This window comes from Orbicella faveolata, unplaced genomic scaffold, assembly GCF_042242905.1.
Source record: "Orbicella faveolata isolate gen_17 unplaced genomic scaffold, um_ofav_v1 contig_47, whole genome shotgun sequence".
Lineage (NCBI taxonomy): Eukaryota > Metazoa > Cnidaria > Anthozoa > Scleractinia > Merulinidae > Orbicella > Orbicella faveolata.
The window spans coordinates 25,875,357-25,892,855 of record NW_028301577.1 but is presented as its reverse complement, the minus strand read 5'-3'; the positions used below and the strand labels follow the sequence as shown (position 1 = coordinate 25,892,855).

Genomic DNA, 17,499 nt, shown 5'->3' with positions numbered 1-17,499 from the left:
TTTTTGTATTACTATTTTATCCAAAGACCTACGGTGTCGATAAACGTTCGAACATAGCCTGAGTTTTAAAAGCTTGATAAAATGAGTGTAAGTTATCTCAAAATGACTGAAGTTGTAAAGCTTATGTCAGTTTCATTCATGATCTCTTATGACAACCGTGTGATATTTGTTACGTCACAAAGTCACGCTATTCTGGATTTGTAATCTCTAAACCATGTTTGATATTGTTGAAAGACACGCAACAAAGAGACTAGAGAAGGCAAACTCGCTCCGCTTACAGCGGAAAGCATCGCCGTTGCTTGTGGTGGTGTTAAAATGACCAACATTCTTCGCTACCTTTTTACTCCCCCCCCCCCCCCCCTCTTTGTTAAAACGCCGCCCTCTGTATCCTTCACGAGAAAAAGTCAATTTTCATTCACTCGCTGCACTCGTTCGTAAAATATTGTTTTCACCACTAGAAAATAAGTTCATATCTTCGCTGCTGCGTAATATCTTCTATGAATAACTACACTCTTCTTTTTATAAGAATACGTTTTAAAAGAGTATTGAGGCTGAAATTTGCAAAATCAGTAAGAATATTTTAAGAATAAACCCAAGGCTGAGATTTTCAAAAGAACTGTAATTTTGTGTTGAAAATTTGTTGACACAATACAGTTATACGTTTCCAACTAAACCGAATAAAATTCTTCCTTTCTCTAAGCGGCAAAACTAACCAAAAAGCAACAAGAAGAGCACTAACCGTGTGTGCAAGAAGTTATGTGCGTCAGGTCAGGCTTAAATGCCTGCAGGCTGGCTACAAAATTACTTTAATACCATCCAGACACCAAATACATTCGGAAACAGAAATGTTATACGCTATAATCCAAGAATATTCACAAGAATATTTTCAGTCTAAGAATATTCAGCCTCGGCAGGAAAAACAATATTCTGATAAAAAAGAGTGTAAACAGGGCCACGAAATGACAAACTATCCGCGATTTCCTCGAAATCGGTGACGGAATGAAGGAACTATTGCTGAAGGGAAGTTTCCATGGATCACTGAATGAGTTATTAAAGCCCACTGTTAACGCAATGCAATTGTCTCCCTTGTTTCCTGTTTACGCAATGCAATTGTCTCTTCTGCCCTGAAGCAAAATATTCTTAGAAAAAAAAAGCAAAGGAAGTACAAACAAAAGACGAACATCGTCGTGTACAGGAAAACGTCGCGGCAGATTGCGAGCCGCAAAAACCTTACAAAATTAGGAATGTTCAGGAATGATGGGACGCCGGAATACTGATCAGAAAGCTGGAACGTTTAACTCAGCTTAAGCCCAGGTCAAGCGTCGAAGACGAACTAAATTGCAATTTGAGTCGGTCCAAACGGAGCTAAATGGGTAAAACCCGACCGTTGGGTCAAACGTCAAACTTAATTCGAATTTAGATCGATAGTTCTATCCGATTGTCTTATAATTATTGTATTATAAACTCTCCTTCTTGTGCGTCATATTCGTAGTTCCTCATTTTGTGCACTCGCTCATCCCATCCACACGGAAATCGTATTACCACAAACCATTTCAACTGAACTGACATGATCAGTTCTCAGAAAGTTTACTTTTCTGTCTTCTTTTTCCTCAAAGCCAAGACTGTTCGCGCACTGAATGTAATGCAAAGGGAGGAGGGCCGGGGATGGTATCCCTGGGAGGGTCTAGTGGTTCCCATCTACGAGGGGTACGGGGATGGGGGGAGCAAGGTCCTAGTTCCTTCATTCTACTGAATTAAATCAAGATCAAGAGTTCATAGTCTCTTGCAGAGATAAAATATTTTAATGTCAAATCTTTAAAATTTCTGTAAAACACCCGCTCTATGCAGAGCATATCGTTTCCAACTGATATAGAAATCTAGAAATCTGAAAATGCCATCAAACAGGAGCCCATGGTCATGGCTTCCAGTCGAATGAATAATTCGAACATGTTGAAGAACGTTTAATCTTTAAATAGCTGAGAAAACTCCTGCTCTGTACTTACTTACGGACCTTTCAGTCCGAAATTCTGACGTGAAAGGGTTTACTTTCCTCATAAGGCATACTTTCTTACAAGGCCTCAATCATTGGGTCAACAAGTTTTCAGTTTCTCTTCATTCCAAGGTGTTAAGCCTGGTTCTTATATCCCGCCGACCTACCTGCGACGTAGTCGCCGGTTACAACTGACAACTTTTGGCGATCTGTTCCAGTGGGTCCCCCTGCGATGGATCGCCGACATATTCAAATTTGCGCGAAATGCAAATCGAATTGGCGCAATTTTTCAACCACTTCACCTATAAATGTGGATCGAATCGTCTTACTGGAGTACGTTGCGTCCGCAGATGATGTTCACATAAAATATTTTCATCGCCGACAACCGGCGGCTTGCCTGCGAAGTTGAACTCAGCTCAACTTCGCAGGCAAGCCGGCGGTCATTGCCTGGGACAGATTATGATTCGGCGATAAATGTTCACATATGCCGTAACGGTGTCCCAGGCCGTTCCAGGTATGTCGGAGACACATGAGAACCAGGCTTAATAGTCCCTCCCCGATTCCTGCAATTGATGACCGTTATGGACTAATTGATTTACGTCAGAGGGCTTGACACGATATTCCATTGTCCAATTCAAGTGCTATAAATAATCGCTTATAACCTCCAGACTGACAAGGTTTTCCTGTTGCAGCTAAATGTTCCCTTATTAATAAGCCTTCGCAATGGCAGAAGTGCATTTAAAGTGGCACCACACATTTCTGTTCCTTTTCCAAGCTATTTTAACAATAGCGGACACCACTACCGATATTCTAACCAGTCTGGAATACAAAGAACGCGGCCATCAAAAGTGGTTTGCAGTGAGTCTGAGCATAACACTGATCACTCTCACCGTGCTGTGTGTTTGGTCGATCATTGCAACTACCAGCCGTACATGGGCACAAGACACAGACGATGTCGAACGGCTAGAGCCAACCGCCAATCCTGACGTGATATTCCGTAGCACCGGTATCAATGTGACTCTCAGCTGCTTGTGCATGGGTCCGCCGTTACACAGTCTTCAGCTGTTCTTCTTTTGCGTGTGTCGCTTCAAAGAGCTTTGGAAGTCGAAGAATGGGCTGCTCGTCGAGAAGGATCGCCTCTACTACCTGTACGTTCACACGCTCAATTTGAAAATGATGGAAGGGCTCTTGGAGTGTGCTCCGCAGCTGATAATACAAGTCTATGTTATGTTACATGGCATAGAGAGCGGCGATAAAATTGCACTTATCCAGTGGATCTCGGCGCCGATTTCCTTCCTTTCGCTTGTCTGGATGTTCACGTCCATGGAATTTCTGCGTGAATTTGCAAATTACAGCATGAAGTTTGCACACGGTGTGCTAATCTTCCTCAGCAATGCTGGAACTATCGCTGCCCGGACACTGGCCATCATCTTTTTCACCCGTTTGTTTCCGTGGTGGGTTCTTCTTGTTTTCTTTGTCCATTGGCTTATAATCAATTTAATCGGATTCTGGCTGTGGCGATCGAAACGAAAGCAAGACATGTTTATATTCATTTTCGCGTATTCTCCCTTCTACTTGTTCGTTTACAACTCCTACTATTTAAAAAAGCTCCGGGGCAGTGCGCCTTTCACCGTGGCGGTCCAAAATATATCAGCGATCTCTTGGCACATACTTTTCACCGTGGAGAACATTGCCATGATAACTGCTTACTATTTTGCATCGCATGATGACTGTTTTGGTGTTCCTGCCCTTGTTATTGTTCTGATTGGGAATGTTGGAGGCCTATTTTTGAAGTATATGTCGTGGTGCTGTTGTTTTAACGAATACTCGACTGAAAACGAAACTTTTCGAAGGCCTGTGACAATTGTCTTAAAATAGTGAAAGTGGAATCTATTGGTGACATTGAACTGCAATCTGCAACTTTTGAAACGATTAATTTGAGCTTTGGAGTTTTAAAACGGTCACTTTGGCGGACAAAATGTCATCATCACTGCCTAGAACTCTCTAAAAAACACTAGAACAGCGAAAACGTACTGCTTGGACCTCTCCAACAAATATTTGACGAGCACAATAATTTAAATCAAGTTTTCAAAAACACTGTCGCGTCGGTTCAGACTCTTTTAAGTGTGTATTTGATTTCTTGCATTAATGATTGGAATATAAATAACTACAAAGTCATAATAGGCAGTGCTGCAAAAAATGAAAAAAGGCTTCTTTGTTGAGGTCAGTATAATGCCTACCATTTCTTCTTTAGACCTAATCAGGTTCATGTATAAACTGACTGTCTCAAAACTAAATTTCCGCATCTCTCGTGACAATCTGTGTGCTCCATTTCTTCAATAGACAAAAGGTCTGACATATTGACCTTTTATTTTTTCAGAGATGTGAAGAAATTGTTTTGAAATTCGAGTAGCTCATAGTTTTAGACGTGAGGAAAAAAAACTCGCTTCTTAATTCGGTGATCTCATTGATATAAACATCTCTCTCTACGTGCGTAACTAAGAGCGCTGAAACTATTTATTTTGTTAACTTATGAACGTGTTAATGTGACTGTTCTAAACCCAGTTAATTATGCGGAAATTTTCCGAGCTTTACAAAAGCCCCGTTAATTAGCAGCAATTAACCGCTTTACTTGAAGCTTTCGCTTTTATTGAGGCTTTCTGCTTTAAAAACCTAAGGCATGCTAAGGCCTAGCATCAATGAAAGGTCAAAGCCTCTAGAGACATAGATCTTCAGTTTTCGTTGATTATTAAGTACATCACGCCTAATTAGCCTTCATATATAGGCTGTCCACTGCGTTTTGATTTAACTACATGACTAAATTTTATAACCCTTTCCGTTGTATAAGAAATCAAAACATGGTTTCAACAACGATAACAATCCTTGGTGTCGTCTATTCCAAATTGTCAGATGGGCTCTGGATGTTACAAGAGTCCCTTCTGGGCCTCTGCTCGATATTCGCCTCTCTGTCGCGTACGGTCTTTGTCTCCGCTCCCCTCCCCCCACGCCCCGAGAGGCTCGGAGGAGGAATGCGGGCTCGTTTCCTGAGCAGCGGCTGAAAATAGAGCCCACTAGTACTTTGAGCACCTACGCTTTTAGTTCACCAAAGACATCAACACTAGCAGTGAACTCCAGTTAAGGGAGACGGAAAATACTTCAAGATGGCGGGAGGAAAGTTCGAGATAGCAAGGCTCAAAGGTAGAATGTTGGAGGTGGAGAAAGTTTTAATGCTTTCAATTTATGTTGCGTTAATTAACAAATTGGTCTTCTTACAGGATTGGCCCGTGGTAAATAAAATTTCTCCAGTCCTAAACCAAGGCTCAATCAACAGCCGCTGTTTGTGAAAGGAGCCCGCGCTCTTTCCCCTCTCTTTAACAATTAGATTATGAGCTCAAGATTCCTATCGGCCTCATAAACTATCACCTCATAGAAACCGAGAGCGAATAATCTAATTGTTTTAGTAGAGTTCTTAGTAAAATGTACTTCAAATAGCGGTTTCCAATTATTTTTTGACGTATTATTAAACTTTGCGCCTGAAGAAGATCGCTCAGATTGAAGTTGTGTGCGGGCGTGCATCAGTTCTTTCAATAATTTCAACTTTTTTAAAAGCCAAGAAACCGTAAATGACCTTCGTTTAGACTTCTCAGGAATTTAATTATCCATTTGAATCAAAATTGTCCTCTAAAACTTCGGAAAAACGAAAAAAAAAAGTCGTCATTTCCTAGACGACCTCCAGCCACTACACACTAATATAATGGCTGATAGTGTTCAATGGCTCAGCCAATCAGATTACAGCATTTGCGTTCGTATATTAGTAGAATTCTACTAATAGTTCTTATGCATGAAAAACATGGCATATGCATGGCGGCTTCTCAATTCCTACACTCCATTCTCTTTCTGTGATTACTAGAATTGAGGAAGAGCGACCAGAATACACTAAGACTTCCATATGTTAATACAGTCTTCATAAAACGAGATACAAAAGCTCATTTACTCACCAAGAATTAAGTTAATCCAGGAGCCATAACCAGGGACGGAGACCGTAAGTCTTGGGATCCGCGCGCACCTATGATATGGGACAATTTTTCTGTTTTTAGAACAAATTGCGCCATCCTGACGTCATATATTCGCGCGGATCCACGGACATGTCGAGGGCTCTCGCGTGGATGCTGTCATGTTGCCGGATCAAATGGTGAGATTCTCTTGCAGATTTTTCACAGCAATGGCAGGGAATAAGAACCAGGGCTCTTATATGTAGTTTTATGCTCTGAACTAATGCTAAAGGTGAGCTTTTTAGGGTCGAAAACAAGACTTCAATTTCGCGCTGTGAATGAATATCTGCGCGCTAGCTGTACGAGTAAGAATTTGCGTTTGTTCTGTAAAGAAAAGTTGAGTATGTAAGAAAACTCTTTATTCTGATATCGAGTTAATTTTTGAGTTTCCCCAGCAATGCTTAATCATAACCAAACCATGTTTTTGATAATTCCTTTTTGTTTCTGTTTGCTTGGCGAGTTTGCAAGAGTTTTTGAAAGGAAAGTCTGACGCGTACATTAAGTAGCTCATTTGCATAGTGCAGCGCGTGCACTTTCAAATCCGAGTCGGTGTTTTCAATTGTCAACAAATCTTGACAAAGATTTCTTTCGTTGTCTTTTGTGCTAAGATGCTGCAACAATTTTCACCAACGCCAAAAGGCTACCAACATCATGTGTGTTTCTTTAACGTAGTGAAAATTTATCCTGCGAAAATGAAATAGACAAGGAGTTTTGATAACTCAGCCAAAAAAATCGAAATCGTTGTTTGAGTTGATTAAAGAAAGGGTCATCGTGACTTTGCTGATTATTTCTGCTGTATTCACATATTTTCCGCTAAGCTTTTAATATGTTCTCAAACATTTATCAACCTTAAACATATTTAAAAATTAGAAATATTATATGAGTTCGATGTACGTTTTCACACGAAAGTGCGAAGTCCAACTTGTCATGTTTTACTGACTGTACAAACACGCATCGGCGGGCGCTTCGGTTTGAAGAGCGTTTTCTAAAAGCTCCGTTTTTGTCACGGATTAGTGTGGACGGTTGGCCTAACCGTAGAAATAAAGCTGCGTTTTCAAGTTCCCCCGGTGTAGTGTGGACGGGGCGTAAGAAACCATGATAAAAAGTCAATCATGAATTCAAATGTGTCACTCGTTTTATTTGGATTTTTATTTTGCTTGTCCTCGCATCCAATATAGAAGGTCCATAAAAACAGACTTATAAAAGCCAAAGTAATCACTTTGGCCAATCAAAAATTACCACACAGTCCAGTTAACCGATCAAAACTCGAAGTTAATACAAAACGCGGGAAAACGTGTCAGCGCGCCAGTCACGATTGGTAATAAAATGTTAGGAAAGAAATACACAGTGACGAAAAACCGTAAAGAAAGCTTTATTGTATTTAGTAGAACGAATTCAGACACAGAGAGAGCTGACCAAGGTTACAAGCGTTTGCGACGTTTAAAATAAAGCTTGTGGGCTGAACTCTTTAATGGACTTTTTTCGGGGACACGCGGCGGCTATTTTGAATTCTATCGTTTCAAATAGCTATTATGGGATGCTTAGGGGGCAAATTAGAATATATTTGCCCCCTAAGCTTCCCATAATAGCTGCTTGAAACAACAGCATTCAAAATGGCCGCCGTATCGCCGAAAAGGTCCAACAAATAACAAAGAACTGAATTGTTATTCGCTACTTTCTGAGGTTCCTACAAAGAGATCATTCCAAAAAAGATTTGACTCGCCCTGTGTGAGAGAAATTAAGAATGCATGCCTATTTACAAAGTATCGTTAACATAAAAAACTAAAACCAAACTATTCACCGATAATCTGATATATATGTTATAAGATCAGCTTGCTATGTACTCATCTGAGATAAGCAACTACGTCATCGTGTGCAAATAACCGATATATCCCCACATCAATGGTATATGTACACGCAACAATTTGTTTAAATTGAAGACATTACAGTGCACCCTATCAGACATTATTCCAACACTTAAGTAATGCATAATTATTACGTCGAGAAGTAGTCCCATTTTACGACTTCACAGGACAGATGCATATCTTTATTTTTGCAGACGTTTTTGACAGTGTTTTCAATCACAGATCCAGAAGCACTTACAATTATAAATGACCGTGGATACTGTGTCAATTTCTGCTACCTAATTCAGGGACACAATTTACAGTTAGTTGAAATTAATTTGCAGTTTATAGGCTGTGCATGTCACATCACAAGATCACGCCGAAGTTAGGTTTCTGAGCAGCAAGCTCTTCAAGCGTCAGTGGAATACCAAGAAGAAAACACGTCCCCCTCAAAGCTGAGATTGAAAGCTCCGTCGTCTTCATCCGCGTCGTACCTCTCAGCCGCCGCGTACATATCCAGACGTAGCTCTTCCACCTGCTGCTCCTCGTTCAGCTCCGCGTCAGCTTCAGCGTAGGCAGCCTCCGCGTTTACTCCCCACCGCCGCTCGACAATGTGATCCAGCAAGCGTTCCTCCGCCCACTCCTCGCAGTAGAATCCGCTCAGAGATGACTCCAGTCTGGTAAAGCGCTGAGCAACCAAGTCCATAGGCTTGAACTTCCGCTTGGCCATCGTTTTCTTCTTGATCTTTAAAGCCATCAAGTCTTTATTCATTTCTTCTTCAATGTTCTTCTTCTCTAGCGGCTCGTCGGACACCATTACCTTGTTTGGCTGCATGCCGGTGAATTTTCTAAAGCGCCTTATCATGAAGTCGACGATTTCGTATTCATTTTCCTGCTCGTCTATGCCCTCCTTCACTTCGGAAAACACGTCCAGAACAATGGTAAGGAACATGTTCATCAAAATAAACGTGCCAAAGACCATGAAGGTGAAGAAGAATATGGGCCCCAGAATAGGGGCCGCCTCCTCAATGGCCCTGTAATCAAACGATCCCAGTAAAATTCCCATCACGGTCTCGCACGTGGAGACAAAGTTATAAAACTCAGAAAGGTCCTTGCCGAACACCGCAAACGCGAACAGCGAGTAGGAAATGAAAAACACCAAGAAGACCACAGAAAAGGCAGCCAGAGGACCGGCAGAGCCTTTCAAAGTTTGCGCAAGGATCGTGATCCGACGATTGAATCGTAGAAGCTTGATTCCTTTAATCCAAGCGGTGAATACCACTAACGAAACCATATACATGAATACTTCGTTCCAGGACGCCACTCGGCCAAAACTGACGTATTTGCCAGGGTTGTTTTCGAGGCTGGTAATGGCTTGGTTGACGAGCATCGTGCGAGTGAAAAACATTCCAACACACGTGAACACCAAAATGATCATGGCAAACTCCACGTAGTTCCAGAACTCTTTGAAGTAACCTTTGCGTAGTCTGTAGAGCTGCTTCAGCTCTTGATAGATAAACACGCCAAAGAACAACAGAATGAAAAATTCGCAAACCAGGAGGAACGTTTCGAAACCACCGCCAAAGGTGAAGAGACGAGCAATCTTGAGATCAGTGAACAGGAAAACGCCATTAGTGGGAAGGAATTCAACCACTAGAGTCATGACACAGAACAGATTTGCCACTGGATTGTACGTTGCAATTTCAGTGATGACAGCGCGGGTTTGTGCGTCTATCCAGTTATTCGCTTCCAATGTCTCAATAATCTTAGTGGCATTCTCTCTAGTATATCCTAAGTCAGCGACGAATCCGCCTCCACCGTATGTAGATACGTATCCTAAAGCGCAGAAAATAAAGAAAAGGCACAGTTCACTTTGTGGTACGACCTCTTAGTTATCTCTTATATTTATGCACGCGAGCTCTTTATAAATGTGCCATACTATCTCTTTTAGATTTCAATGGATTGAAAACCATCCTCTCATAGTTTTTTTTTTATTTTTGGAATACAGTGGGCTGCAACTACCTTCTAATAAATTCCATTTTAGATTACAGTAGATTGTAAACAACCACCTTTTCAATAATAGCGCTTGCCCTCCCGCCCGCCCCCCCCCCCCCCCCCCCCTCCCCCCTACTATCCCCAAACTAAGAATGTACTGGACTCCTGGGATATCACTAATCTGGAACACTTCTTGACAGTTGATATGTCGAGTAGTACACCTCTCATGGGTACTGTTTATCAAAAAGACATACTGCAGATTTGGTAACATTCAAATAGAAGCCGTTTCACAGTTTTTGTAACATGTGTTTCTCTTGATGTTTTTCAACATCTTTTACAATAAGGACACTCAAACCGTGAACACTTGACATTTTTTTGTGTTATTTTTTTTTTTATGACTATAGAATAAAGGCTCTTCATTTAATGTGTAATGTTAGCATTTTTAAAGTGTAAATACACTAAATGATCTTTTTAAAAGGAAGAGTCCGCATTCTATGGTCACTGAAAAAATGTACAAAAAATACCAAGTGTTCATGGTTGGAGTGTACTGACTGTAAAGGTTAAGGGTTTCAGTGCTGGTTAGTTGTTAAAGTAACTTAATACAGACCGCCTCCTCCGGATACCTCACCCGGTCAGCCTTAACTTTATTAATTATAGCAACAGATCATGAGATTTTAGAAATTAGCGGAGACGCACAGTGTGTTCACGTGCACTCTTACCCATAACAGGCATGGTGTCAAGTTCATCTGAAGTGTTGAACTCCCAGGCCTGGTATGTAAAGGGAGGATTGTAGAGAGACTCGTTCTTCAGTGACTCCCATGCGATGTCATACTGGCCATCGTCCTCAGCGAAAAACCCATACCAGTCATGGCAGTCGTCGATGTAACGCCTTAAGTCCGGTGCAACTTGGCAACTTTCTGTCGATTAAAAAAGAGTCAAAAGTCTTGGATGATTTAAATAAAATAAATAAAGTACAATATTTAGAGAGGAAGACACATCAGCCTTAGGTGGTTTTCACTGCGGCGACGTCTATCCCGCTTGAATTGGAATTTGGAGATGCTGGTTTTTGTGAAGGGAAGAAAACCAGAGAACCCGGAGAAAACCCTCGGAGCAAGGCGAGAACCAACAACAAACTCAACCCACGTATGGCACCAGGCCGGAATTACACCACATTCAGTACGGCGCAGTTTTCATTTGTGTCGTAACATCAAAATTAAAGTAATCACGTGCGCTCTAACGGAGCCAATCACAAATATTGCACGGACAATCCAGTGAACCAATCAAAACTCAAAGCAAAGGCACGTTTGCGAAGTTTTTTAAGCCAGTCCCTTAACGTAGATGTTATGCGAATTGCCGTTTGGCCACTGAAGTGAAAATCCGCTCTATTAAAGACCAATCTCGCTACTTTCATGTAGCGTAATACTCTCATTTTACTACGATCGAATTACAAACAAATCAAAAAGAGAAAACAAAGAGAGAAATCTTTGCTAATCACTCACGGTTTCCGACTCTGAGTTGTCTTAATCTCGCCATCCCTATGATGTAGGCCGTCAAATCCGCAGTAAAGCCCGGTTCAGTTTCGTTTCCATTGTACCATTCCGTGGTGTACAGAGCGTTCATCAATGTCGTCTTGGCGTACAGGTAGAAATTTTCACGGCTTCCAATCTAGATTTTGTACGATAAGACACAGAATTAATTCTTGGTAAATCAAACTGCAACTAAGGATTAGTAACTTGTTTTTCCAATGGCGTTTTATAGATTGAGTTAAATGCAGTAGGTCAGACTGTACGTCCAAAGTTCATGGTTTATGTTTAACCCAAATGCAAGAACAGGGGCCGGTATATGCCTGAGGCCCAGTCCACCCTACACCGACTGAATTTGAAAACGGAGGTTTCACTCTGAAAACGCATCAAGTGTTTTCCGTCTACACCACGCGGGAGGAATTTAAAAAATGCAACAATAACCAGTCGTTTTAGATTTGTGTTCGAGGAAAACTCGAACAGGGAAATCATATGAGTATTGTGACCTCATCGATTTCAAATTCCTCCAGTTTGAAGAGCGTTTTCGAAAAGCTCCGTTTTCGTGACGGATTAATGTGGACTGTAGGCCTAACCATAGAAATAAAGCTGCCTTTTCAAATTTCTCCGCCGTCATGTGGACGGGGCCTCCGAAGAGCACAGGAAAAATTCCAGTGGTGAGCTGCAATAGCGGCTTCCACTTCATGAAACGGAACCCGGAGCTAAGCGCCAGTCTTAAATAAGACTAGGTGTTCCCTCGACAGATTTAGCTGTACTTACAATTCCACTGGCGGAATAAGAAGGAAAATCACTCAAAACAGCATGGTACGGCACTGCGTGAAGCGAATTATAACACTGATACTCCACCTGCACGTGTGCGAGGCGTGGTTGCCTAATAGTTACTAAACTGAACTTTGACCCAAAGTCCATCGTAATATTAAGTGACCGAACCGCTGACGCCGGCTACTGCGCCGGCGCTACGTACCGATAAAAAGTTCTTTTTGCCTCCGTGAACACCCGCCACAAATGAGTTGTACATTGTTTCCCTGAAAGCGAAGGAAGTTGGATCTCGATGAGAATAGCTGACGATGCACAGACAGGCCACGAAAAACACGTAGAGTGCAACTTCCTTGATGATGGCATTCATCTTCATTTCTTTAAACCTGGAAAATAAGATTATAAACGGGTTTATGAGAAACAATCGGTTCGTGCCACACAAAGACAAATAGGGTCTTAACATATCTTTTTTTCCAGAAAATTACAGGCTTTTTGTAGTACACGAATTTTAAAGAAATCAAAACGGTTTGGAAATCAATTCAAACCAGTTTCAAAATATGCTCAAGGTCGTTAGTTTATTCAATAAACTTGACGTTGCACGAAACAGTCGATAACGTTCGGCTTATTCATCTGTTCAGAATAAAATTAGAAATATATTTCAATGACCTTAAGAAATTTCGAACACTATGAATGTAGCCACCTGCTACAATATACGTTGTCAGCTCATATCCAACTAGCATAAAAACCTCGTGGAATAGATGGCGAAGATAAATTATTTCCTTTGAACAGTAATGGTCTTGTTAGCAAATAGCTTTGGTTCTTGTAAGTCAATAGATTATCATATAATCCAAGTATTGCCTATACATTGAAACAGTTACTCCGCTCAATTTCGTTCTGTTTACAGACATGCGCCTATTCCCGACATGCGCACACAGTAAACTCAGTCCGATCCATGCGCCTTATTAGTTATGTTCGCATATTCAAGAGATCGTTAGGTACACATAGTGTAATCTTTACCCTATAGAAATAACGATCAAACAATCACCAAAACAGCCAGCCATTGTACCTGAGTTGCCTTGCTTTTTCCAATTTTGTTTTGTCAGGAGGCTGTAAACGAATCAGAGAGTTTGGCTTCACTCTTTTGTCGGTTGATTCTGAAAATAAAAATGGAAAATGAAAGCATTGACAAACAAATATGACTATCAGAACAGAACGCACAGACTATAATACTTAAACGTTACCTAAAAGCATGCTCTCAATTCTAAGATTCTATCTACCTCTTGGTTAAACTTTAGGGGCCTTAAAAATCGATTGTGAAAGAAATCAATTACGACAATATGTTATTAGTACTCTCCAAAACGTAACAAGTGTTAAAACAACGGAATAGCTACCTAACACAGAAAATCAATTGACATTTAACTAACAACGGCAAATGAGCCGAAAACTGCGAAAATAAGTATTTTTTGTAGACACTATGGTTTACATTTATTTTTCATTTACATTGAATACCACAAGATCAAGATCCCTCGCTTTTAATTTCCATAATTTTTTGTTGTTCCTCCGTAAGATACACTGCTGCGTTGGAAAATATTAGTTTTTGTTTCTCCCCAAACAATTAAATAATAGTTGTTTACCATCTTGGGAGAGAGAGGAGTGGCGCTTATTAAAGGAGCTACGTCACGGTTTGCGCATGTTGGTTTTGTGTGTGTGTGTGTGTGTGTGTGTGTGTGTGTGTGTGTGTGTGTGTCGTCTTTCAAGTTCGTCGTTTGCAATCCTTGTTAGTCTTCTCCATCCTTAACCTTTCTTGTTCCTTTACGGTTTATTATTATCTCTTTGCTGTTTTTCTATCTTAGTAAACTGCTATTTTCAGGTTTCCTTCAATATAAAGGCAATTTTGTACGTAGCCAAAGTAACTGAAAATACCGGTGACTGAGCACCTTTAAAGTGAAGTTGTGGGGGTGGGGAGGGGTTGAACAGGTGTAGTCGCACTGACCTCGTCTTGGACCATCATGTAACCATTCCTCGTCTTCGAGCTTCTTTTTGTCTTCTTCTTCTTCTTCTTCCTCGGGGGGTTTCTTGATGATGATGGCGATTATGAGGGCGATGCCAAGGATTTTGATTGGTTGACTGATGAGTACGTCTTGAAAGAACGAGATCAACATGGATGAAATCCACTGGGCTGATTTTTCTTTACCAAACTGCAAACCGTACAGGACACAGAAAAAGGCTGTTGTGAAACACGTTAGGAAGCAAATGCCCCAAGCGATGTAGAGAAACCAATACGGCAACAACTTCTTCTTCTTCTTCTTTTTCTTTTTCATCTTTTTCTCCATTTCCTCTTTTCGCTCTTGTTTAGAAATTCTGAAACTGATGTCCTCGGATTCGACGCCTAAACCAAGAGCGACCTCATCGTTTTCCGCTAAGTTTGTCTTGGAACTGAAGTCCAAGAACTGCTCTTCTTGTTTTGATCCTGTATGCAAGATTTCAATGAAGTCGTTCTTGTCGTTCTTGTTGAAATCGAAGAAGCAGAAAAACAACTCCTGGAACCACCAGCAGGTTCGTTTGCTGCGTCTCTCTCTGAGTTCCTCTCTCGTTGGTTTCGCTTCAACGTTACGAAAGATTCCAACGATGAGAACGTTGACAGGAATAATGATCAAACTGCTCATAATGCCGATACCAATTTGAGCGGGGCTGAAAGCCAGGGGTCCGATCTGTAGGGTAGAGGCGGGGTCGGTTTCGCCTCCAACCTGATAAAACATAGCGTTTGTGATCATGGAACAGTAGAGCAGTGTTAAACAACAGGTTATGCGCTGAAGTCGCGTGAAACGACTCTTCGCGGGGCGGATGAAAACCGAGAACCAAAGATGTCCATCGGCGAGGTTCTTTTGAGTAGTGGAGTAAAAGAGATGGTTGAAGCTCGTCATTTCTTCGTGGCCTGCCACTGGAATCAACCTATCGACTGTACCGTCTCCTTCTTCTACCGCTAGCCAGCTCTCGCAGATAAACAAAAACTTCTTGTCGTTGTTGAGGTCGTGAACGAGCACACGGCTGACATACCACGACGGTGAGCGACCTGCCATAGAAATAGTAAGGAAAAGAATGAATTAAGCGATACATCTTATTTTAGCGACGCCTAAAGGTTTGCCCAATTTTGACAGAATTTTCAAGATCCACTCGTACTGTGAATCCTTTATTGCACTAGTGTACTTAATCGGTCTGTGTAAAACGCAGACTGAGAATCTAGACTGAGGATAAAATGCAGACTGCAGACCTTTTAATTGAATCGTGGTACCATTTCCATCATTGAGAGCTTACCGTAAACAGGGTATCTGGATCGTTATTTAGCCTAACCTGAGTGATGTCTAGGCTAAGCGGAGCCTGAATAACCCTGTTCACAGTTAGAACTCGATGATGGAAATAACAGGATATATACTTAAAAAGTCTACAGTCTGCAGTCTGCAGTTTACACTCAGTCTGCATTTCACCTCCAGTCTCCAGTCCGCATTCATAGTATTGCCTTTACAAACGACAAAATGAACCAGCAACTCAAAGCAGTTGGCGGGAAAAACGCGTGAACAGGTCGCGATTTTGCTTTCAGATCCGATTATACAACGCTCGGCATAAACTTAAAAAGCCCTCCATTCCACCGATGCACAAATTTCCTGAAGTTAAGCGTACCTGCATTATTGTGCCAGAGATGTAAATAGTTCAGTTCTCCGAAGTTTTCCGGAAACGTTGCCAGAAAGACGTCGATGCCGCGTCGTTGAAACGTCTTCCGTTTGGGATCTTTCAACAAGCGTGGTTCACTCTCACCTTCCTCACCGGACAGAATAAAGTTGACTTCAGCGGTAGTACCTGCTCGTTTACCGTACCCAGTGTAGACCGTAATTTCGTAATGGTACTGATCAAAAGGCTCGTTATCTTCAAGAGGAGTTAAGCCAGCCTAGAATTTGATGAAATGGGATTCTTAAGGAAAACGGAGAATCCTTCGAGTCGGTAGAGTTTTTTCACAGAATGTACAGGTTTTAATCGTTATTGATTTAGAGATCAGTGATGTCAGAGTGCTTTTAGTTAGTGCCGGGTTTATAAACCCTAAGCACTAGTTAGCAATTACTTAGGAGGTTTGGGCCTCGGAGAAGGGATCAAGATACGTCCGTAGACCCGGCATAGTAAGGAAGGCACCTCCCATAAGGGGCACTTACGGTCTCACGCTCACCCTTACGGGAATCTCCATCGTTTCTTGCTGAGTAAAAGGTAATCTCCTGAGCACACGCCCCTCAGGCTCATCACGCACTCGCTCCTGGAGGAGAATGCGTGACGAGCCGTGAGCACGTCTCTACATAGGAAATTAGGTAAGGGGGAAAACTGCTTAACTGTATACCGTAAACAGCCACTTATAATTCCTGGGCCTGTGCAACTTTACAAGAGGTTTTAGATGGGCTCATAAGCAGAGGGCTTATATCCGAGGGGGCTTATAACCGGAATTAAAAAACTGGTTGGAAACAAGCTGAAGCTGTGTTGATCAAAGTAGGTTATCAAATTCAAAACAAGGCAAGTTAGGTAAGGGGGCTTATATCCGCGGGGTCTTATAATCGGACGTAGTTTTTGGTTTACGGGTAGATGGACCCATAACCGGGAGGCATAATCGGGGGGCTCTTCAGTAAGCGGCAGTTTAAGGTATGGTGCTATTGCAGACAGTTATTGCAAATTTTCCATACCCGATGCACATCCCTTTTGTCTTCTCTTCGGGCATAAATAGCCAGTATAAGATAGACTCCGAATATTCCCAGAACGGCGGCCAAAGCGACAGGATTTTCCGCCAGATTAGCGTTAAATACTTTGTTGAAGTCGATCGGGTTTGGCGCCACGAACATGCTACCTGTGAAGAAAGATAAATTAACCAGTCAGCCAAATAATTCATAATTAAGATTTTAACCACTTCAGCCTGTGACTATAAAGAAAACTAGGATTAAAAGCAGAGTACAAGGGAAACAGTGCAACCAAATCGATCTGACCTGTTAGAATTCTCGCCAAATAACTAAGACCCTAACACTTCACAAGTCTGTCGTGGATTTATGAGGAAATTTTCGCTTGCATGGCACAAATCGCTTGTTTTACCTTCCTTAGCAAGGGTTGCATGCTTTCCCGTACCTAGCACAGGTTTCTTGTTTTCCTCAGTAAGCTTACAACGGGTTACATGTTTTCCCGCACTTGGTACAAGTTGACCGTTTTTCCGCAACTAGTACGGGTTGCACATTTTCCCGCACTCGGGACAAGTTGACCGTTTTTCCGCAACTAGTACGCCGGGTTGTATATTTTCCCAC

At 41.7% G+C, this 17,499-nt stretch overlaps 2 protein-coding genes across 2 annotated transcripts in view; one reads left to right on the top strand and one right to left on the bottom strand.

Annotated features, from left to right (window-relative positions):
• Positions 1-2,630: 2,630 nt before the first annotated feature.
• LOC110061801 (XK-related protein 8-like) lies at positions 2,631-4,870 on the top strand. Its single transcript, XM_020768657.2, has one exon. The coding sequence runs from the start codon at positions 2,714-2,716 to the stop codon at positions 3,866-3,868; it is 1,155 nt and encodes a 384-aa protein (XP_020624316.2). The 5' UTR covers positions 2,631-2,713; the 3' UTR covers positions 3,869-4,870.
• Positions 4,871-7,398: 2,528 nt separating this feature from the next.
• LOC110061730 (polycystin family receptor for egg jelly-like) overlaps positions 7,399-17,499 on the bottom strand; it is a 25,387-nt gene continuing 15,286 nt past the window's right edge. Inside the window, exons 15-22 of the mRNA XM_089280420.1 lie at positions 16,894-17,054; positions 15,854-16,118; positions 14,169-15,248; positions 13,242-13,329; positions 12,384-12,561; positions 11,381-11,546; positions 10,601-10,798; positions 7,399-9,722 (exon numbers count right to left, since the gene is read on the bottom strand). Of these exons, the coding sequence (XP_089136546.1) occupies positions 8,296-9,722; positions 10,601-10,798; positions 11,381-11,546; positions 12,384-12,561; positions 13,242-13,329; positions 14,169-15,248; positions 15,854-16,118; positions 16,894-17,054 (3,563 nt within the window). The 3' untranslated portion in view covers positions 7,399-8,295. The remainder of the gene's footprint in view (positions 9,723-10,600; positions 10,799-11,380; positions 11,547-12,383; positions 12,562-13,241; positions 13,330-14,168; positions 15,249-15,853; positions 16,119-16,893; positions 17,055-17,499) is intronic.